Source organism: Pezoporus occidentalis, unplaced genomic scaffold (assembly GCF_034315485.1).
Source record: "Pezoporus occidentalis ecotype Australia unplaced genomic scaffold, CSIRO_AGI_Poc_V1 ctg13, whole genome shotgun sequence".
Taxonomy (NCBI): domain Eukaryota; kingdom Metazoa; phylum Chordata; class Aves; order Psittaciformes; family Psittacidae; genus Pezoporus; species Pezoporus occidentalis.
In genome coordinates this window covers 3,102,503-3,124,950 of record NW_026913103.1, presented here as the reverse complement: position 1 = coordinate 3,124,950, position 22,448 = coordinate 3,102,503, and the positions used below count along the sequence as shown (strand labels likewise).

Genomic DNA, 22,448 nt, shown 5'->3' with positions numbered 1-22,448 from the left:
AATCATCCTTTCTGGAGAAAACTCACTTAGAAACCAATGATAAGCTAAAGGATGAAAAAGAATTGCATGAGCGCTAACTCCAGCTAAAATGGAAAGTATTTCTATGGGTATTTGAAACATTTTGAAGGCTTGCATCATTGGTGACATTTTATTTTATTTTAAAGTGCCACACCAACATTCAGTCCATTCAGTTTCTAATTTGAGACTTCTTCCAGCCTACCTGCTTATAATAAACTCCTTTATAGCAGTGAGTAACACCTTACAACACTTTGGTTGGCAACGAAAACCTGCCCCACCCTGGCCCCTGGCAATCAACCACCAGGCAATTAGGCTTAAGCCAGCCTCACTTCTCTCACTTCTTGCGTAGATTGCAAGCAATGTGGTATACCTGGTTGTCGACCTTTATGAAAATTCAAAAATACATGCCAGTACTTCAGGGAACTCCATCACATTACCTCAGCAGCATGGACTACTCTAAGTAAGTAAAAGCAGTCTTCTGCTCTTGGCACTGGCTTCCCACAGCAATACCAAGCTAATTAACATGAATCCCAGTTCTCATCAGTGGTCTGAGATCTAGATCCTTTAAAAATCCTCCTAAAGCTCTATGATGAGATTTGGCTGACAGCTTTGCACTTCAGGTAGAACTGATCTTTTTATAACAAGGTACAGTTATTTGCACAAGAGACAGAGCTTTCTTATAGAAAGCTTTTTAGTTTGTGGGATTAATTGCCATGCAAACTAAGTATCATCAAAATCTTCACCTGATTTTTGATGCATGCACAAGGCACACTTTTGTGTCTTTGCTGTCCCAAGTATAAACATAATGTGCAGGAGTATTGACAAAGGCTGTAGCAGGGGAGGGGAGGCAGAGCTGGTCTATACTGGGACCAGTTGATGTTGGTCAGTTGAAGTAGCTAGTCAGCAGGTAGTCGTGACAAACAGATTCCGGACATCAGAATTTCTTAAGTCAGTTCCTCCAAACTATGCCAACAGTGTGGGAGGAGATATTGCAGAAAGAGGAAGCAAATCTGCCTTTGCTCCAAATAAGGCCAAAGAAAAGGGAGCTCTCCAAATACATGAGACATAAGCATGAGTTTTATAAAAGGCTGTTCCTCCAACTGCAGCTCTGGTACCCAGCCTTACTGCTTGCCCTCCTATCACCTTTTTGTACCTTCTTGATGTTTTTTCTTTTTTATTCTATATTAAAGCACTGTCCACTGCCAAGAATGAGACTGACCCTTCCTGTATACCACCCTAATTCCTGGGTATCACACTTCCAAAATGTTCCAATAGACCTCAAAAAGCCTAAAGGGAAAGGTCACAGGAATGCAATGAATCCAGGGAAAGGTCACAGGAATGCAATGAGAGGAATGCAATGACTTCATGCTAGGTAAGACTGAATAGGGTAGGCCCTTGCATCTTGGAAGAAAACAATAGGTATGGAATTAACAGAGGTCTATAAATCCCAGATAGCATGGAGGCAAATAAGGAACAATCACATTCTATTTCTCATTAAAAAAATAACCAAAAAGAACTAACTAGTACCAAATGAAATTATAGCATTTTTTAAAATCCTAAAATATATGGGAATAATATGTATTTAAACTATGTAACATCATTTCATGATGTAACAGAGGCCAAAAATATATGTAAATAGTGTGGGAATAGGTCCATTAACGGCTATTAAAATGAAGACTCATATACATTCTTTTGCACTGGCTGTTTCTAAAGCTTTGGTTTTCCATAAGCTGCGAAGATGTGTCAAAATAAAGGCTGGTAAGTACATGTCCTGTTTCTTAAATCCTTCCATAAGTATCCCTAAATGACAATTTCCAGCACTGGAAGAGTCAGTGAGATTATCTGACTTGTTTTCCCAGCCATTATTGTGGAAAGGGGGCACCTACACTACTGGCTAAAATAGAGAAGGAGGGGGATAGGATGAATGTCGGGGTGGGGTCTTGGCTGGGACCACCAGGTTTAATCTTGGCCTGAATGGAAGTAGCTGGGTCCTGAGAAGTGCCACAGCTGGCATGATGCTGACTAAGGGGTCTTGGAAAGGATGAAAGGGCTTTGTTAACCTCCATGGAGAGCTGACGAGGAGGAGAATTGTCTCAGACAAGGCAGATGATGGTGGGGTTAGGCAGAGACATGGGCACCTCAGGTGGACTGAGCTGTAGCTCAACCATGCAGCCATGGCTGCACCTAGGTGAGCTACAACTGGAAACTAACTTGCCTGAACCGAGGCCTGACCACCAGAGCATTCCCGGTAATTTCCTGTCCTCGGTGTCAGTGAGTGTAGCTTGCACACTGCAAACGGACCTGAAGGAGGGCTACCCGTGAGAATGATATTAATGCATCTAAGCATGTCGCTGTGGCAGCTTGAGTTAAAATGATCTCTCAGTTCGTAAAGGGTGGATTGGGAAGCAAGAGTCATCATCATTATCATCATGGCTTGACTTTGTGAATGAAGATTTGGGAAGGGCTTTATCCAAGCTTACTACAAGCACACTGATGACTAAAAAGGCCAATGTGGGATAGGCAAATCCGACTGCAGAAAGCACAGTGAAAGGTCTCCTTGGGTGGTATAGGTGGGGCACGATTCTTTCTATGTTGTCTTTTCCCCTCGAGACTAGTTCTGTGTGAGTTCTCAAAGGAGACAATGGCATTATGGAGCGACCAATGTCCTGAACCGCCTGCATGCAGGATTGGGTCTGAAGCTTCCAGTGCATCTTATCACCTCCCATTTCGTCCCTCGCCTGTTGCTATAGGGCTTTGCAAGCGTGAGTAAACCCTTCGAGCCTCCACAGTGGATTTTTTGGGTGAGGCACAGCATGGGCAGAACTGGCCCCACCCTTTACACCTGAGGTTTATCTGCCAGGGCCTAGCAGGCTTGGACAGTGACAGCAAAGTCCTCAGGTGCTAGGTTTGGTTAGAGTGTCCTTCTCTTAGATGGATGGCCTTACAGGGCTAAACGAGCTCCATCTGCCCGGGTTTGAAGTTAGAGTTGACCTTCTCCTAGGATGTTGCCCAAAGGCTAGTGAGCCCATCCCACCCATGGACACACTTTGCCTGACCCTTCAGTTGAGACCTGTCTGGCATGGGAGACCCTACCAGAGGCATATGCCACCACCAGCATAGCTCCCAACCTCACAAGGGCACGCAAGCTCTTTCCCCACAACAAGGGGGTGTCCGTGAAAGTGAAAGCAAGAATATATAGATGGTATCACCTCTACACTGATGATCCTGATATCCAGTTAATATAGTGGCACCTGCACTTGAAAAGGACACTGAAACATTGAAGCAGAAAAAAGGCAGCACAAAAATGAGTGAGAGAATGGGGAAGGTAATTTATGGTGATAGGCTGAAGAAACTTAACCTGTTTTGTTTCCCAAGGAGAGAACACCACAAAACTGTCTTTAAGGAAAAGGCAGAGCCATAAGTGTGAACTGAATGACTCTGGTCAGAAATGAAGAACACATTTTTAATCAGAAGGGCGAGAGCAGCCACTGGAACGACGCGCTAAGCCTTCAGCTCGTCAGGTCTTCACTCCAGACAGCATTTCCGGCACGCTCTAGCCAAATACAAAACATGCTGCCCCTGCCAAATCCATCCTTGAAAGTCATGTCAGCTTTATCCCCAAACGACCAGGGGTTTTATGAGCAACTGATACTGGCTGGTTACCACACTGTTGACCCCTCCATTCCTGTTTCCTTTGGCACCTGTACATTCCTTGAGGTGCACCCCACAGCAGCCCTTCCCATGTCCAGTGGGCAGCCCGTGCTTGCACACTGCTGGTAATAGAACTGCTTCTGTCACAGACTTCTGTCACTGCTTCTCCACAGACCGCTGCTGCGGGGCAGGTGCTATGCCCGCTCCTCTCCATGAACACCCGCACCCCCTCGCTTTTCTCGTAACCCTTTAGGAGTCACCGAGGTCTCCATCGAGAAGAGAAAACCCCTCGGGGTCTCTGCCGCCACCTCCCTCTTTTCCCCAGGACCGCCCCAGTCCCAGGCCAGGCGAGCGGTGCCCGCTCCCGCCAGGGCCCGCCGCCGGGGCTGGGCAGGCCGGGACTGGACGTGCGTGCCTCCTGTGGAAACCCCGGCGCCTCCAGCTCCGCCCTACGCGTGTCCGTGTGCCGGGGCGGGCGGGGGAGCAGCCCCGACCGCCGCCCCGCCCCGCCATGCCGCAGCCGTAGGCAGCCCGCGGCCGCAACCAGCCGTCGGCCTCCGCGGCCTCCGGGCGGCGCGGCGGCGGCGGGCCCTGCCCTGCCCGATGGGCAGCCTGCTGAGCGGGGTCAGCTTCAAGGAGCCCACCACGGTGGAGGACTGCGACTCCACCTGGGAGACAGACTCGGAGCCCGAGGCGGCGGAGCCCGGCGGGGAGCCGCGGCGGCAGGAGGGGGTGTGCACCGCCGCGGGAGGCGGGGAAGAGCTGGCTGAGCTGCCCGCAGCAGACTGCCGGCCGCAGGAGCCCCCGCTGCCACCGTCCCCTGCTCCGGAGGAGGGCGAGCGGGCGGAGCCGGACGCCGCTAGCCCCGAGCAGGTACCGCCGGCGCCGGGAGAAGCTGCCGCTGCGGGGAGGCTGAGGCAGGGTGAGGGGCGGTCGGTACGGCCCGTACTTGGTGCTGGCCTCGGCTCCGGGCCGGGCAAGGCGCTACTGCCGCTGTCCCACAGAGCCTCGTCTCGTCTCGTCTCGCCAAGCCTCAGGGACTGGCCGGGCCGGGGCAGCCCCGCTCCCTCCCACCACCCAGCTCTGCGGCACCGGCCGGCCGGGGCGCGGGCCCGGGCGGCTGGGGCGGCGCGGAATGCTTCCCATGGCTTGGAGCGGCATGTGATGAACTGGCCCCGCATCTGGAGTACAAATGAGCCCATGTCCCGTCCTCCCTCCGCTTACGGTTACCTGCTCTTGGGAGAAAACGGGCCTTGAGGTCGTTGCTAGTCCCGCCACTGATGTTTGTAGGGAAGGTTCTGCTTTGCATCAGATGTAGTCTGGAACTTGGCCTCTAATTAAATGGGTTAAAAAGCTGAGTGTTGGATCGTAGGTGGCAATGGATTTGTGACTTCTCAGTGGGCCTGAGGTGAGGAATTTTCAGAGCAAGTTTCTGCCTTTTAGGAACCTCTGAGAATGTTGACCCTAAGGAGATAAAGGGGTGCTTTGGCAATAATTTAATCGGAGTCAGAATTGAATGCAGGCTGGGCTAGTTTGGTCTTTCTTTTAGCCTGTTAGATGTATAACGTTTACTGTTCAGAAACGGTGTGAAATTAAATAAGCATCAGCATTTTTCACTTTTCTGCTTGATAGCTGGTGATACTGATGCCTTCTGACTGGGTGTCAAAGGGTATTGCTTGTTCAGGAAAGTGTGTTTTGTCTGTAATATGGTCAGAGCTGGTCTTCCAAAAGGAAGAATGAAAACACATCCCTGTTTGTTGTTAATATGCTATTGATAAGCAGTGGCAATAATACAGATGTCCAGTGCAGTCACAGGGTACTTCCCTTTTTAGGCTTGACTTTAACCTGTCACATGTGTATTGAAAGCAGTGGAATGAATTTTTGTAGTAATTCGGCCCTTGGTTTTAGTTGTAGAGGCTTATTCTGTGAGATTGAAGGATACAAAACTCTTCATTGCAGTTTGGTTATAAAGAAATTGCAAAGAAAATGAAGTTGTTGGTAGCAAGTTGAAGTCTGCATGGTAATGCTTCATTTCCTGATATTCTTCAGTGCATGCAGCTTTTTCAAGTGTTCTCTGAACTTAGTGAGATTATTTTCATTGACCCTGATGGGCTTTGGTTGCTTTAGGTCACAGCTTTCAAACATCTGGGGACTAGTACAAGTTCTTGTACATGTGTGTTTTCTCTAAGCACATTTTTATTTTGGGCCTTAATGGTTCTTCTTACTAGGTTTTAAATTTAAGTTCTGAGAAAACTAATAATAGAAAATGGTGCAAGAAGGTGTTACAACTGCAGTATGGCTTGTCCATGACTATTCATTTTCTTCCACATGATGCAAAGATAGCAATTAAGTCAATGTACACATGACAAATAGTCTTTGCAAATAGTTTGATTTCCCATTCAAAATGAGTAGTGTCTCTGCATTTTCATGTTCAGTTATTTACTTCACCTTGTGCTAATACTTGCAAGGTTACTTTGAAGTCTTGCATTTGGAAACTATGATCAACCTGTTGATTTAAATCAAATTCAGTCTAATTGGAAGGCCATGTTATAGCCTTGCTTTTGAATTTTATTTTGATTTTTAAATTTATGTTAAAAGTGCATGTTGTTAGGTATTCAGCAGGGAGGCTTCAGTGTTTGACCAAACAGTGAGCAAAGTATATGCACTTATGTTAGTTTACATTGCTGAAATCCATTGTGAAAAATAATTATTTGAATATTACACAAATTTGGTATATAATCTGTTTGTGTATGGTTATTACCTACTTCATAACTGTTTCAGAGTGGTGATGGAACTGAGCTGACAGCCAAACCGAAAAGAAGCTTCTATGCAGCAAGAGATTTATACAAGTACCGACACCAGTATCCAGTAAGAATATTTTATGGTTTTAAACTGCCTTTTTAGTAGGAGACGGCATACAACCCAAATATTCCTAAAACTTTGTGGTGCCTGGTGAATATGAGGAATAAAAAATGAGAATCAAAAAGCTGATGCAGAGGCCCAGCATGGGACAGGAGTGAAACCAGGGCAACATCTTTTCATTCAAGGCATGTGTGCAAACATGTGAGATGTGTAAGCCCGGGAGCAGTGGTAGGAGCCCGTAAAAAGGCTCATGCCTTTAATGTCAAAGAGGATAGATTACAGACTTGGGGCTTCTTATTTATCTTTCAGATTTGTTGAGACCTGAGTCAAGGTGCTGCTCTGCTTGCTGCTCAGACCTTGGCCTCAGCAGAAGGTAGCAGCCAGAAGGAACTTGCAGACCCTTAACCTGAGTCTTTAAGTGCATGAGTAAAACTGTGGTTCCTAAAACTCTGAACATCTTTTGTCCTCAGATTATTCAAAGAACATAATATTGCTTTCTGGATACTCTTGTTAGGTTTTTGTAGGGTGATAATGTCATATTTCTCTTCTTTCAGCAGAACTTTAAAGATCTTCGATATCAGAATGATTTGTGCAATCTCCGCTTTTACAAAAATAAAATCCCGTTTAAACCTGATGGTGAGTAATATGTGGCAATAATAGTGATAACAAAAGAATGCTCACTAATGATAGTAACAAAGTGATACTGTAGTGATAATTGCAGTGCTGAAAAAATTGAAGGTATATAGTTAAATATTGTATAACTTGAACCTTCTGTGTTGGAGGAGCATATTGATAACACTGGAGCAGGTTATGCTTAAACCAGAGTTAGCTTGTGTTCTAGGGAGGTGGTGCTTTTCTCATGCGTTTTCAGCATGATGTCACACAGGGCGTTGTTTGCACCACTGCTTCATAGTAGTGGCACTGCTTTTTATTAAACAAAGATAAAGTTATTCTGTTATGCTGCACAAACTGTTGCTGTGTGATTAGAAGTGGCAGGAATCAGGGTGTTATCCCTAGCACTGTGTAAGGGAAAAAGAGTATGTTGTAACTACCTTCTGTGAGATTATTGTAATAACAATAATAAAACAGTTTCTCTAAGTCTCTAGTGGCTCAGGTGGTGGAGCAGGAACCTCAAATGCAAGGTTCTACACAAAGAGGACGAGCTGAAAGACGACAAACCTTGCTTTAGAGAGTTTGCAGTCGAAGTATGAGAGACAAGAGGGTAGCAGACAGATGGGGAAGCAGACGGAGGCAATAAAACAGTCTTGGTTAGAATGATAGGCAAGAGCCTCAGTACATGAGAGCTTAGCCACTGGTAAAAAAATTTTTGCAGGCCAAAAAATAGCTTTTGAGAGTTCTAAAAATTATGAGGAGGTTACTCTGAAGGTGTTTGCGGAAAGGTCCTCTGAGCATGAGAGCAGCTTGGGAGGAGCTACCAGCGTGTACACGGGAGGGCAGAAGCAAGATGTGGAGGCTGTCACCAAGGCAGGATCCTGTCAGAGGCAGGATCAGTCTCATAGCAGCAGGTGGGTTCTCATAAGGTAGCAAGGGGCAGGTCACAAAAGGCTTTGGGATTGAAGGCATATAGTTCTTGCTTGAATTTGCAGAAAAGGGTTTCACATTAGAAGAATGCAAAGCAAAAAAGAGGCAGTATAAAAAAGCTGTGGTCTAGAAATATGATCATACCAGCAGCATTCAAGGTAGATGTAAGTGTGACAGGAGGGCACTTTTCAAGGTCAGGAAAAAGGATGTTGAGATGCAAAATGTCACAGTTCTGATAGGAAGCTGGATGGGATGTTACACAGAAGGATATAAAGATGTATATATAGGAAGGTTGAAGATGACAGCTGTTTATAGGCAAGATAGTGATAATATCTTCAGCAAGTGAGAAAACAGGTTTTGTGAAAGAATGATAAGACCTTTGTTCTAATCATCTTGAGCTTTCTCTAGATGTCTGCAGGCAGATGCTGCATTTTTAGCTTGACTGGAAGAAGAGTTAGATCTGTGAATTACCAATACAGAAGTAGCAAATTTGGGAGACATTACACAGAGAACAGACATAGAAAGGAAAAGAAGAGCACTGAGGTCCTTGGGAACCTGAGGACCACATGAACCTGAAACTAAAAGCCAGAAAATGTTGGGGGGATCCTTTAAAGTGCAGAATGAAGGAGCAATTCAATAGGATTAGCCATAGGAAGAGATAGTCATGAAAGCTAGAGGAGGACTTCCCTCCTAAAATTTGTCAAGAATAAAATTTCTCTTAATACTTCAGGAGAAAACCACAGTTGGTAGTGTCAAAGGTAGCTAATAAGCCATGGAGGCTGAAGCGTTGATGGCTGCGAGCTCTGGTTATACAGAATTCCTCACTGAGAATGAGTAGCCACCACCTTGACATAAGTCTGTGGATCTGTGAGACTGTTCAGAGGGAGTCTAAGCTACCATATTAGGGACAGAATTACTGGGGAATGTTACTAAAAACATTTCTAATACAATATTAGATCTGAAATTTTTCTGGTTTTGGCTGGGATCAAGTTAATTTTCTTCCTAGTAGCTGGTGCAGTGTTGTGTTTTGGCTTTAGTCTGAGAACAGTGCTCATAACACACCCATGTTTTAGCTGTTGCTGAGTAGCACTTACCCTGATCAAGGACTTTTCAGTCTCTTATGCTCTGCCAGTGAGGAGAGGCACGAGAAGCCAGGAGGAAGCAGAGACAGGGCACCTGACCCAAACTAGCCAGAATGGTATTCCATACCACAGCACATCATGCCCAATATATAAACTGGGGGGAGTTACCCGGAAGGGACTGATTGCTGCTTGGGTCAGGCTGGGTATTGGTCAGCGGGTGGTGAGCAGTTGTATTGTGCATCACTGTTTGGTTTTTTTTCTGCCTTTCCCATCCCCCCCCCCCTTCTCCCCCCTTTTTAATATCTTTATCCTTATTATTTCCCTTTTCATTGCTATTAGTAGTACCATTAGTATTGTACTTTATGTCAAATATTAAACTGTTCTTAACCCATGGCTTTTACTTGTTTTCTTTTTTTCCGATTCTGCTCCCCATCCCTTTGCAGGGTGGGGGTGGGTGAGCAGCTGTGTGGTGCTTAGTTGCCATCTGGGGTTAAACCATGACAGAATTTTAATTCCATGACCTACAGATTCTGCTTGTGGTTCTGACTCAAAACTGGCCTGTTTGTTTCTCTGCCCTGAGCAGCAAGTTTTCCAAGACTTGAAACACAGGTTGGATACAGTATGTTGGTGCTGGGAGGTCCTCTTTGCAAGGTCCTTTTCTAGCCTCATCTGTAGTGGAAACCCCATGTTCTTAGCCCCTTTGACTGTCTGCTTTCTCCCTTTCTTGAAGAAAAGTACCAAACAAGTTTTCCTTTGTCATTGAGACCCAAGTGGAAATTTTCACTGCGGAGGGAGAGATCTCGAGTGTGCAATAGGACACTGTCTGCATGGGGCTTCGAATTTTTTAGACCACTCCTATGCTATTTGACTTTGGGAAGGGCCGTGCAGCAGTGGTGAAACTTTTTGGTTTCAGAGTGGAAACAGGCTGATGCTGAGTGTTTATTCATGGAAGGAGACCGTGCAGATTTTGGGACAAGGAACATCATTTTATGTACTTTGTATATTTGTGCAGGTACTCAGAAATGTACCCTGGCCCTTGACTGAACTTCATAAGATGGTCTCGGTGCAAAGAATGATTAATTGCTTTTCACATTTAATTTGTCCCGTTTTTCTATCACTGTGCCTTTCCAAGAGGAACCGACTAAACTTCACAATTGTTTTCAGACCACTAGAAGTTGAAATTCTTATTTGTTGAGCATGACCTGAGAACCCAAGTTCAAACCTATAGTAATGGCAGCAGGATTCTTGGCCACAGCTAATTGAGAAAGATTTCCCAGTCATAATGTTATTTGCAGATGGAGAGATGCCTGGAATGGGAGACTTCTTGAAGAGTTGAGGCTTTGTCCTACTAGGACGAGATATATGTATTATATATGCAGAGTTTTGTCATGTTAAAGCAGAGATATTGATTCACAATGGAGTAGTGGTTTGTTAATTATTATTCGGTCTGATAAAGGGATCTAGGACATGAGAAGTATAATTTACAGAGGTTATTGTCACATACCCTCTGCCGGCAGGTAACCTAGCATAACGTTTTTTTGTCTTGAAATTTGATAAATCTCTCACTTTTAATTAAGTTTTAGTAACTAAAATAATTTTTATTTTTTTTTTTAATGGCTTTAATAGACCTAGTGAGTATGTGAAAAAGTAGTATGTGAAAGAGAATTAAAGTATGTATTGTATCATTATGTTAACACAGCATGTACTTTATGTAGCTGAATACTGGTTTTGATGGCTACTTAACAGTTTTCAAATTGTTTTTATGCAGGGGTTTATATTGAAGAAGTCCTAAATAAGTGGAAAGGAGACTATGAAAAACTGGAACATAACCACACTTACATACAGTGGTTTGTCATTTATTACCTATTTCTGTTTCAAAGCATTAATTTGAGTAAGTGTTCATGTAGTATGAGCTGCAATGTGCTTTTTCTTTTAACAGGCTTTTTCCACTGAGGGAGCAAGGTCTGAACTTCTATGCTAAGGAATTAACTACATATGAAATTGAGGTAATACAAATTGAGCTCCATACAAACTATCACATTAATTTTGATACATACCTGCTTTTTGTTAGGTAGAGTTGTTTTATACAATGTAGAAGTACTTGCTTTAGTGCCACTTAAAAGTTTGGACTTATTCTTTGTTTATTAGGAATTCAAGAAAACGAAAGAAGCAATTAGAAGATTCCTTTTGGCTTACAAAATGATGTTGGAGTTTTTTGGTATAAAGCTAATTGATAAAACTGGAAACGTAGCACGAGCTGCTAACTGGCAAGAAAGATTTCAGCATTTGAATGAGTAAGTAATGACATGCACTCCACTCTAGAACTGCCACAGAATCTCTTTACTCTTTTCTTTTGTAGAGAAAGGGAAGATATATTTTCCAAAGATTGCCAGGAAAAACAGAAAAAGAAATAGGCAATGCCTGGTTTGTGTCTGTATGTACATTTCTCCTTCCCCCCCTTTTTTTTTGTTTTTTTTAATTATGTCTCTTGCCCACTACCAATCTAACCAATATATGGAATTATCTGAAAATACAAGTTTAGGTGCTGCTGGAGAAGATCACAGTTAAATTAATTTGTTTGTCATGCTACCAAATGAATTTTCACCTGTTTCCAAAGTGCTGCTTCACAATTGGAAAGAACAAGTGGCTTATCTTTGTATTCACATTTCTTTTTGAGAAAATTAAAATTCTTCACACCTTTATGGAAACTAAATAACAAGATTTCCCTCCCTCCTCAAACCATGAAATACTATATGTTTAGTACTTTTTGGTTGCAGTGCTTAACTGGAGAGGTTTAGATATGCATTAAGTCAAACTTCAACCCAACTTTCAGCAAATTACTTCTGTCGCTTTTCATCAGTATTGTGTGGAGCATAAGTTTGCACTGAATTTTGTCCCATGCTGATTAATTGTTTCAAAATCTCTCTTCAAATCTTGTGATCTCTTTCCAAATATTTCTGACCTTAGAGCTGGAGATTGCTTTGTTGCAGTATTTTCTTCTCCCAAAGCTTGTATTGCTGATCAATAATTTTGGGTGAATAATAGGAATAATTTTTTATTAGTTTTACTTAAATATTATATGAGCCAATATGGGTGTGGGCTCAGATTCAGAACACAGATGAAAAAAGGTTTTGGGAAGCCCAAATGTTACTCGCAGCACATTTTTACAGTGTAATTCCTGTATTCTCATCAGTGACTAGCTACACAGTTTTAAGTCATGAACTGGGATGTTTTTTTACCTAATTTTAGCCATCTGAAACGTACACAGTTTTAAGTCATGAATTGGGACGTTTTTTTACCTAATTTTAGCCATCTGAAACGTACACATTCAAGTTTTACTGTTTACTTATATGTACGTTATGGGAGAAAGGTCCCTTCACAAGAACTTCCAGAATATAGTTCATTCCATTTGTCTTAGACATTTCTTACAACAGTGGGACTTGCTCTCCAGAGGTGCCTGGTTTTCTTCCAGCACTGACTGTATGAGAAGTGCAGGTAGCTACTCTAGGTTGGAGACCCAGCTTTCAGATAGCTTAAATGAAGTGCAATGAATCCTGTTCCATAGCTGTATTACTGCAATACACTTCAAAATTCTTATTATATAAAATAACTGGGTTTCTCCTTAGAAAGAGCACATACAGAAGAAGGAATCAAAATCAGTACAGACTTTTGATTTTATGTTTTTTTTTTTGCCTGTTGCCTCATTGCACTGTACAGACACTAATTTTCACTCACAATGTCCTAGCAAAGGAGGTGCTAGCAAGCTTCAGCAGCTGTGAGAAATTAAAGTACAGGAAGCCTGAAGTACACACCTGGAGAGATAAAAAGGACTGAGGAATTGCTATTCCAGCTCTGTATCTGTAAGGTGGGTTAGTTTTTCTTTTTTCCCCTGATTCAATGGGATTTTTTCACCCTTTTCTTCCAAAGGTCTCAACACAACTACTTGAGAATCACTCGAATTCTGAAAAGTCTTGGAGAGCTTGGATATGAGAGTTTTAAATCTCCCCTGGTAAAATTTATTCTCCGTGAAGCTCTTGTGGAAGATACTATTCCCAACATTAAGCAAAGTGCTCTAGAATATTTTGTGTATACTATTAGAGACCGAAGAGAAAGGAGGAAACTCCTGAGGTTCGCTCAGCAACATTATACACCCTCGGAGCATTTTATCTGGGGACCCCCAAGAAAACAGAAGTTGGAGGGAAGCAAAACAAATAAAAAGCCAGCATCTCCAATTTCTATTCACAATAGTTGTATTTCTAAGCATAAGAAACCAAAAGAGCCTAAGAATACATCGGCAAGTGGAAGCTCAGCTGGTAAAACAACTGAAGAAAGAAAGGTAGAACTCACAAAAAATGAGGAAGAAAATGACCAGGATGACCAAGAAATGAACTGTGATGCTGTTAGGCAGAACAACAGTGAAAAGAACAGTGATACTGATAGCGGTCAGCTTTCAAAATCAGAAGACGTTCAAGGTGCTTCAGACAGAAAGGAGGACACTTCTCATTCCAAAAAAGATGATGAAGGTCTGAACAGTGACTGTGGAAATCACCCAGGCACTAAAGAGAAAGATTTATGTGACACCGAGAATTCCTCAAATAACACATTAGCAGATCTGCAAGATAACCTTGATAAGGATACACTTACAGGGGGGGACCACCACAAAAACCAAGGATAAGCTCAAATAATGAGTCTGAGATTAAAAATCATTATGTTTCATATTGAATGAGCAAATTACTCCTTGCTCCTTTATTTTGGGTGAAATTCCCATCCAGTGTTGTATGAAATGTTCATGAGACTGTGCTTGTTGCAGATGCATCAGATTAGGCTTCTGTTAGGTTAATGAATTTTATTTTTTTCAAGCTCAGTTTATCAGCAGTCAACCAGATGTGGCTCTTAAAAACAATCATGTATATCCAAATCTAAGAAATTATCTTTTCCAGACAGACTGCATAGAAAATCTTATCTATTTTTTTGCCATTGAATCCATCTAGTATTTAAAAACAAAAAAGGTATAACTTACTAGAAAGCCTTGGAACATCAGAACTTTAAAGTTTCTTTTAATATGCTTTAAGTGTTGATTTCATTTTATGAAATGACTCCAAATTATTTCAAGAGCACAGTTTTTTCCCTAGTGGATATTTTTTAGGAATTATGTTCATGTTTAACAGCAGTATTTGCACAACATCTTTTACCTTAAATCAGCATCCTCGTTGGAGACATAACAGATATCAAAATGTCCTATGCAGCTGGGTATCACTGTACATTGAATAAAAGTTTAACTTACAATGAAACTGTATCTGCAGCTTCTGGGTACAAGGGAAGTTGCACTTTAGACTTCTTTTAGCCCATGTGAAGTTCTCTCTTCTCTTGACTCATTTGTTAGTAATACTAATTTGGAGGAGAGGGGTGTTTCTTTGATCACTCAGATTTGGTTTCATTGTGAAGGCCTTCTGTTGATCAGCTGTAATAAAACAAGTCCCCCAGCTGGGTTCAGCACCTGGAAAGCCTCTGGACAGCTGAAAAGCAGTCTCCTCACCACAAAACTTAACTGCTTAATCATCAAAGCCATCAGAGAAAATGTCCCCATGCCTGTCCAGCTGGATCTTACCTGAACTTGGATGTTTCTTGGCCAGTTTTATGTAGGGTCTGCACAGCGCTGAAATCTTGTTGCTGCTCTGGGGGAGAAATACAGCCCTGATGCTTCCTTCCAGCTGTTTCCTCTCTTTGCTTTCAATCTGAGGTCTTTCACAATTTAATGTTAGTTTGATCATCAGCTGATAGAGGCAGGCCAGTCTGCTGGCCCAGCTGGAGCCCAGCCTGTAGGAATTTTGCAATTAAGATCTTTCCCAACTTTCTTCACTGAAGGACTGTCTGCTGTCCCCAAGTAGCCTTGTCTTACTTCATGCCAGTCAAACAAGATAGTACCCAGCAACTTCTGTAGAATATGAATTAAAAAATAATGCAGGTAGAACTTACACTTTCTACAGTCCTAAAATAGTCTAAAAGTTCTATATGTATTTTCTATTTAAAAGTATATATATTATCCACTGCCTTTAATGTATTTTTGATGAAATGTCATGAGGCAAGTCGCTGACTACAGTTTGAGTGTCAGAGGGCTACAGGACTTTATTCAAGTCTTATAACTCAAAATGACAAAGTGTTCAGGAGTTTCAGAGCATAGTCGAAACGTCTTTGTTTTTCTGTTTTGCTAATTCCCATCATGGCAGTGCATCCTCCATTGCTTTCCATAGGTAGAATTCTTTCTTGGGATTAAATAGCATGGTAGTTAGAGATCTTGGTACCCATGGACAAAGATTAGGCTTTGTCCCATCCTAAAGAGGCAGGGAAGAAGGAAGATTTATCCCTCCTTATCCTGTGCTGACTTGTAAGGAAAGGAAAGTATATATGTGGATTTTTTTAAGGGTAACTCAAATTGCTCAAGGAGACACTAAGTCTGTCTGAGTAGAAATGCCCCAGAGAATTCCTTCCTTGAAATCTGAAAAGGTGCTTAGGAGCCTTTCACAATACCATGGGCTTGAACTAGGATCCCCTTGTTCATATTTCCTCTGACCTTCAGAGCAGAAGGGGTAAGGAAATGCTAAGATAAAATTGGTCCATGTAGTTAAGGACTTGACTTGACCTGACTTGTATGCACAGGGAGGACAGCTTTATATTCTGCCTGTGACTTTTTAAATCTTGAGTGCCTAACCATGCTAACTTGATAGCGGTTTTTCTAGTTATTTCTTTAATGGCATAGGGAAAATGTGTGTAATAATATAACTGTAAGGAACAGAGCCTTCAATTGATGGATTTTAATATTAAACACTTCAAAATGTAGTGTTCAAGTGACATAAGGGATGTTGGGAATGTAATTATATTTATACTGTAATTTGATGGAACATCGATGACCTCAGGAGATCTTTTGTCTTTTTGTTACGCACACACAAAAAAAGAAATCTTGCTCTATTTTTAACCCAGGAAGCTCTTGGGATGTGCATCCAAATGATTTCTCTGCAGTACGGTATTCTGTTACTGTGACACAGCTTTCACCTACACATGCTTGCTGGTTCTCCACTCGTAATTAAGTACTTAATGTGGTTTTAATCTGTCAGGGTTGTCTGCGTTAAGGGCCTAGTGTATCTGAAAATGCAGTTGGGAACTTTGGGACTCATATCTTTATTAACTGCAATTTTTATTTTTTTTTTTTTTTAATCCACAACTCAGTCTATTTCTGCCAGTTTTCAGAGAAGTCAGAAAAGTAGTGACATACCTATGAAGAACTATGGGCATTAGCTAAGTGAAGTTTTTTGTGTCAGGTGGACTCCTGCACTCTGTAATCTTTGGTAGCTTTATCAACAGAATTATTCCCGTGGGACAGTTCAGCTCTAACTAGCAAATTCTGCTCTATGTTAAATGCAATGGTTTATAATTCTTTTCATAGAGTTGTTTCTTGTGATGCTGCAAGTGATTAAAAGAAGGATTCATTGCAGGGCTATCATACTGTGTAGCATCCCATAGGTAAATGGGTGCATTGTGTGCATTTCATTACAGAAGCATGGCCTTAGCAACCAGAAGCACTCCATGCTTGATGTTTCTGAGTGTTGGCTTTCAGGCTTACAGTACAACATATTTTATAATACTGTATTCTTGTAAAGGCCAGTACTTTTTACCATTACTTCAGAAACTGAGGATGAGCAAGGAAAGCCAGGATATTTACTCACTGTTAAACTTGGGTTTATCTTGCTATATACTTAAGTACTCAGGGATTTCTGTGTACTTGCTACAATAATGTATTTTGGCCAAGTGTTTTATTGGAATCTGAGCTATTCACTCCCATACAGGGGTTATTTCCTTATAAGTACATCTGAGTAGTCTCTGGTACTTTTAAGTGGGAGTAGTGTATATATACACACACCTGTGAATTCAAGTATCCTATAATGAGGGGATATGAATGCAAAACTGGACAATATGTTACTGAGTACACACATATCATGCAAAAATGCAGCACTTTAACATTAATTACATCTCTGTGCTCTACTATGTGGGATGTAACTGTGCCTCAGTTGCTGAAACTATTGGCATAGAGACTGACAGTTTGGGTAAGTGAGGTGTGCACCACAGACCATCCAGATTTTAAGAGCAGTTACACTTGTGCACTTATCTAGGAGCAGAACTGAGCTCTTGGTGTTCATACTGCTCATATTTAAAGATGTAATCCTGAAGGAGGCTAAAAATACTTGCAATAACCCTTTAAGAGCTGTTTTCTGGCTTAGTCAACTCCTCAGTTTCCTGCTTTAAGATTGCAGCAATCTGGTATATTAGGTGTTTGTTTAACCATTGCCATTATATCAAGTAACCTAGTGTAAGCCTCCTTGAATTATCCCAGGATAATTCTAATAATCTGCGGATGCATATGTCTGCTCTATAACCAGAAAGTTTACAGACTTTAGAAGCTTTGTATAATTTTGATAGTTGATCCAACAAGGTAAGGGAGATTCACTAGATTTAAATGGAAAACAGCTTTTGTTTGTTTCTTAAATAAAGTTTATGTATATCTGTTTAGTTGAATTATTTTTTTGTACCTTTCTTTTCCTGGCAGTTGTGATGGTAGCGATGAAAAATTATAGTAAGAGATATATGCTTAAGTGAAAATGTAACTCTTTTTACACCGTAGTTTTACAAATTTAATGTACCATACTGAATTTCCTTGACAAAAGCTGTCTTTATGAATAAGATGCAAGTATGTAAAGTATGTTTTGCAGTTAATAAATATGTATGACAATATCCTACTAATGATGTACATTGTCCTAAGAACTATCGGTGTGGATCAGAACCAAAGATGTTTCTAGCCCTGTACCCTGCCTCCCGCAGCAGCCACCAACAGATGGTGTGAAACAAAGAACAGATAAGGTGACTCCATTTTTCTCCAGGAATTTCTCCATTTTTGAACTCATGGTTTCTTTCAGCCTCCACAATCCCTTGTGGCTGTGAATTCCATGTTTAATTATGTTCTTTATGGAAAAAATAATATCTTGTTTGTCTCAGATCTCTTTATTCAAGAGTTGCTAGAGCATATGAACACAGTTACTAAAAGTACTGTAAGATGAGCAGTAATCCACTTCAACCCAGTTTTTAAAAGCCATGGGATATTCTAATGACAAAGTATCTGCGTAGGCAGAAAACGTCCTGTGTTTCTGTCCTTAGGCAGAAGATGTCTGCTTAGGCAGAAAAGTTGTCCCTATGTTGATTTCAATATTGACTTGCTTGTCCCTTCTGAATAAATTTTTACACATAGATCCTTTTGTATGAGGCATTAAAAGCCAGATTCCAACTTCAGAACAGGTTTTGTTTGTTTGTTTTCCTATCAATGTAAAAGCAAGATCAGTCAAGGGTAAAACCTACTCCTAGGCCACATCTGGGTGAGGAGACACCTCTGGATTTGGAGACAGCCGCATCAATGGTTGTAACATTGTGGTCATGTATACTGTCTGGGGTTTGCTGAGAACCCTACTCATTCAACCTTTTGGTAACTTGATACATGTCCCTAGAAATGTTACCCCAATGTTGCTGGGAAGTTGCAATTGGGGTAACTGCTCAAAAGGTATTTGAGAGCCTGAAAATGAAGGAAGGCCCAAAAAGGCTTAAGCATGGAGCAACCCATTCTCCATACACATCACAGTGAATACCAGAGATTTACTACTTAGAGGTGTTTAGATGCAGTTCTCCAAGGGGAATGTAAATTACATCTCTGTAATATCTCTGTGCTCTGTATTGCCTAGGAACTATGTCTATTCATGAAAGCTGTGTTCCTTCTACAGCCCATGTTCTTAAGTATACTGAGGTAAGACCATTGAGGAAATCAAGTTTATTTTAAAGAGTATGTTTAATACATGCCATAACGGGCTCCAAAATATAGTTCAGAAACTATAGAGAGCCAATTAAATAGAGACCTCCTGTGGCTTTACATTTATATTCATTTTTATTTTCAAAAGCATTAAGCTGTTTGCTATAAAATAAGAGAGAATTGGCAAATTGTTCTGAAAGAAGTCTCCTGCTTCTTAGAAACTCAAAAGTCTAGTGGCATATTCATCAATTAAAGTTTATTGTGAAATATACTGAATGTATTTACTACTGTGGCTAACTGTGTGAAAATGATTGTTTTGCAGTAAAAAAGGTTATGGCACTTGCAATTTTGGGATCTGCTGAAGCATGTTTGCTAATCATTATTTGCTCTTTCTTCTGTGTTTTAACTTATTTCATGGTTGTTTGCCCTTTGTGCAATTTGAGTTCAGCAACAGATGATTGGGTAAAGTTTTACATGGATAAAATTCAGAAGTACCATAGTCATCATTGTTAAAATGTGTTCTAAGAAAAAGTGCAGTAAAAAGAAAAAAACCCCAAACCCAACAATTTTTACTTGTGAAATGAAACGGCTACATGTCAGTTTTTATGAATGGTCCTGCTCTCTTCTCTGTATTCTTTTGCAGTGTTTACAGAATGCCGTGCATGTTTGGTAGTACCAATACCATATGTATGTGGTAGGAGTGGTAACCAGTTTCTGGATTTGTAATGCACTATAAAGATATATTTTATAATCCTGTAACTGTATGGCAGTGTTATGCCAAAAAATTGTATAAACATAAAAAGCAATAGTTTATGTTGCTTACTGCTATATTTTAAATTGTTCGTAAAATGAAATACTTGGATTTCCTTTCAGGTATTATATTTTTAATAACAGCAGCCAAAACCTCTGAACTAATAAAGCTTCTTCATTTAGCAGCATTGTTTTAGCAACATGTACAGATATTGTGTAGCTCTAGTAATGTGTAATTGCTGTTTGGCGCTTGTTTGTATAGTCTTCTGTAAATGTATTAACACTTAAAAGTAGGGCATTAAAGGCTCTGGTCCTCCTTTTTTGTTGTCAGTGGCAAAACCACCAACAGATAGCAGAAGAACAAGGGAAGGCCCAGAGTGAGCATTACTAAAAGTTCATTGTTTGGGTTTTTTATCTTAAGAGAAATGTGTAGTATGAAAACACTGTTAACATTAAAGGGTAAAATACAAATTATGATTGTGCAGGCAGAAATCCTCTGGAGCAGTGCCAGCGACTCACTACAGCTCTTTAGCTTAGCAGGGAAACATTCAAACCTACTGGTTCTATTTGTCCTGTGCTGAAGCTGTAGAGTGGGATGGCTTCATCTCCTTTTTCCTCCCAGTTTTGTAGTAAGCTGTTATGCACATGGTGGGGCTGCAGGTTTATGTAGCTCTGTAAAAGGGCCCAGCAGGTTTGGAGAGTGTTTCCTGCTCACGTGTTTCTTCTTGGTCAGGAGAAGCAGGTGGTCCTTACATGGAACGAGGGCTTCAAGTGTGGTCTGTGTCTCAAATGGAGTTTGGTGTTTACATGGCTATATTAACTTACTTCCATGTTGTCAGGTAATTCAGGCATGGGGTGGAAATGGTAAGCAATAACATGATATGTCTGTGTGTTGGTTTCCCAAGACAATTCAGTTGCAGCTCCCTGAGGCACTGCAGTGATTCATCTGCTTGTTGGCAAAGACTGGCTGCAAGGCAGTTATCCTCTTCTACCCTCGGCACGTAAACTTGGTCATGTCCTATGTGGAGACACTTAGTTATATTGCTGGCTGTTGTACCAGCAGCTCCAGACTTTGGGCATGTCTGCAGTAAAAGGATCGATCCTGTGTGAGCACAAACCATCATGTGTGCCAGCGCCACTCCTGCAGTTTTCTTGGGGCTCATTACAAGGGCATGAGCATAAACTGATATCCCAGATCTAGCTGGCCCTAGTTAAGACAAACCAGCTTTTGGAGGAGGTGAGGCAAGGGGATGATGGGCCCAGCGCCCTGTGCCTTGCCTGCTGCTTCCCCCCAGCCAAAGAGGCAGACACCCACTTAGGAACACAGTGACACACTGTCAGTGACTTTGGGTCAGCGGGTGAGCCAGCCGGTCTGTGCCCACCTCTACGAAAGTATGATGGTGGGTAGAAATACGCACATATCTCCCAGGGCATGTCCTCACCTACTTTGCTTTATTTTGGGGGTACCATCTAGGAAATTTTCAGCTGCTGTAATATTGGGGGGGTACATAGAGCACTGGTGGGAAGAGCACACAGCAAGGAAGGACTGAGATGACAAGGAGAGTTGGGAAGCACTTCTGTTATGTATAGAGCAGCAGGGGAGACAGCTGAAATAAATCTAAACTACCTCTGTTGTTCAGTGAGTTAAACTTCAAGGTTTTGGTTTGATTCTGTAGTTTCTCTGAAATATTTTTCTAACAGAGCTGTACCATAAAATTGGGATGGGAATATTTTATTTTGATACACGTGGATGATCTTGAGCAAGGCTAAGATGTTTGTAACGATCACGGTAATTGCAAAATTGTGATTTAGCTAAAAAAAAAAACAACCTGGGAATGCTCTTCTAAAAATTACAATTTAATGGATTTATTTTGCTTTGTTTGCCTGGGTTGGGTAATAAACTGAAAGACAAAATATTAAATATCTTCACTCCCTAGGGTCAAACAGGATAGCTATTATCACTTCAGTGTTAAATCAGTAAGTGTGACTGGAGCATATCTGCAGTTTAAAAACAGACCTCTAAAGAAGCAGCAAAAGTATCTACCAAAGTATCTTGTGACTAAATAAAGATATATAATGACACTGCTTTTTAAGTGTTAGCCTCACATGTCTTCTGAGGGGTATTACAGAGTAAACAAAATAGTATGACTTATTGGCTCATTTGTACCCAATATGAAAGCTGAACTTCAGCTCCATGAAGCCTGTTCTAAAAAGCAGGGCTCTCTTCATCAGGGGCAGGAGCAACAGGTGTTTAGAAGCACCAGAGTCCCCAGTTTTTTTCCCCATTTCGGAAGGCTGTCAGTCCTGGTTGGCACAGGGTCAAGCAGAGTCTGGGGTCAGAGTCATAATGTGGCCCTGCTCCCACCTGTGCAAAGATACTGTAATCAGACACGCTTCATTTCCCCAAACGGAGGTTAGGTGAAGATCTGTCCTTTTCAGAGCAGCCCTAGGATCTGCCCCTCATGGCCAGGGTCCAGGGCTGGGCAGGGGGGCTGTTCTGCCTCACTGCTGGGCTCTGGTTCCTGAGGGCTGAGTTACAGGCCCAGTGGGTTTATTGACCTGCCCAACTACAATTACTTGCAGCAATTACTGGCAGCTCAGACCTTTTGTTATGGTTAATCTTGGTCTGCGTATTGTGGGGTGAGCTTAAAATAATTTTCCAATAATTTTCCCTATGAAAAGCCAATTTAAGAAGGTTT

General features: G+C 41.6%; 1 protein-coding gene across 2 annotated transcripts; it reads left to right on the top strand.

Annotated features, from left to right (window-relative positions):
• Positions 1-4,040: 4,040 nt before the first annotated feature.
• On the top strand, positions 4,041-19,086 carry OGFRL1 (opioid growth factor receptor like 1). Of its 2 annotated transcripts, none has more exons than XM_062608159.1 (7): positions 4,041-4,542; positions 6,451-6,537; positions 7,089-7,167; positions 10,924-11,002; positions 11,095-11,161; positions 11,304-11,449; positions 13,083-19,086. In XM_062608159.1, the coding sequence occupies exons 1-7, from the start codon at positions 4,273-4,275 to the stop codon at positions 13,828-13,830; spliced, it is 1,476 nt and encodes a 491-aa protein (XP_062464143.1). In that variant the 5' UTR covers positions 4,041-4,272; the 3' UTR covers positions 13,831-19,086. The 2 variants fall into 2 exon arrangements, with proteins under 2 accessions (XP_062464143.1, XP_062464141.1); XM_062608157.1 differs by having other exon boundaries at positions 7,086-7,167.
• The last annotated feature ends 3,362 nt before the right edge of the window (positions 19,087-22,448 follow it).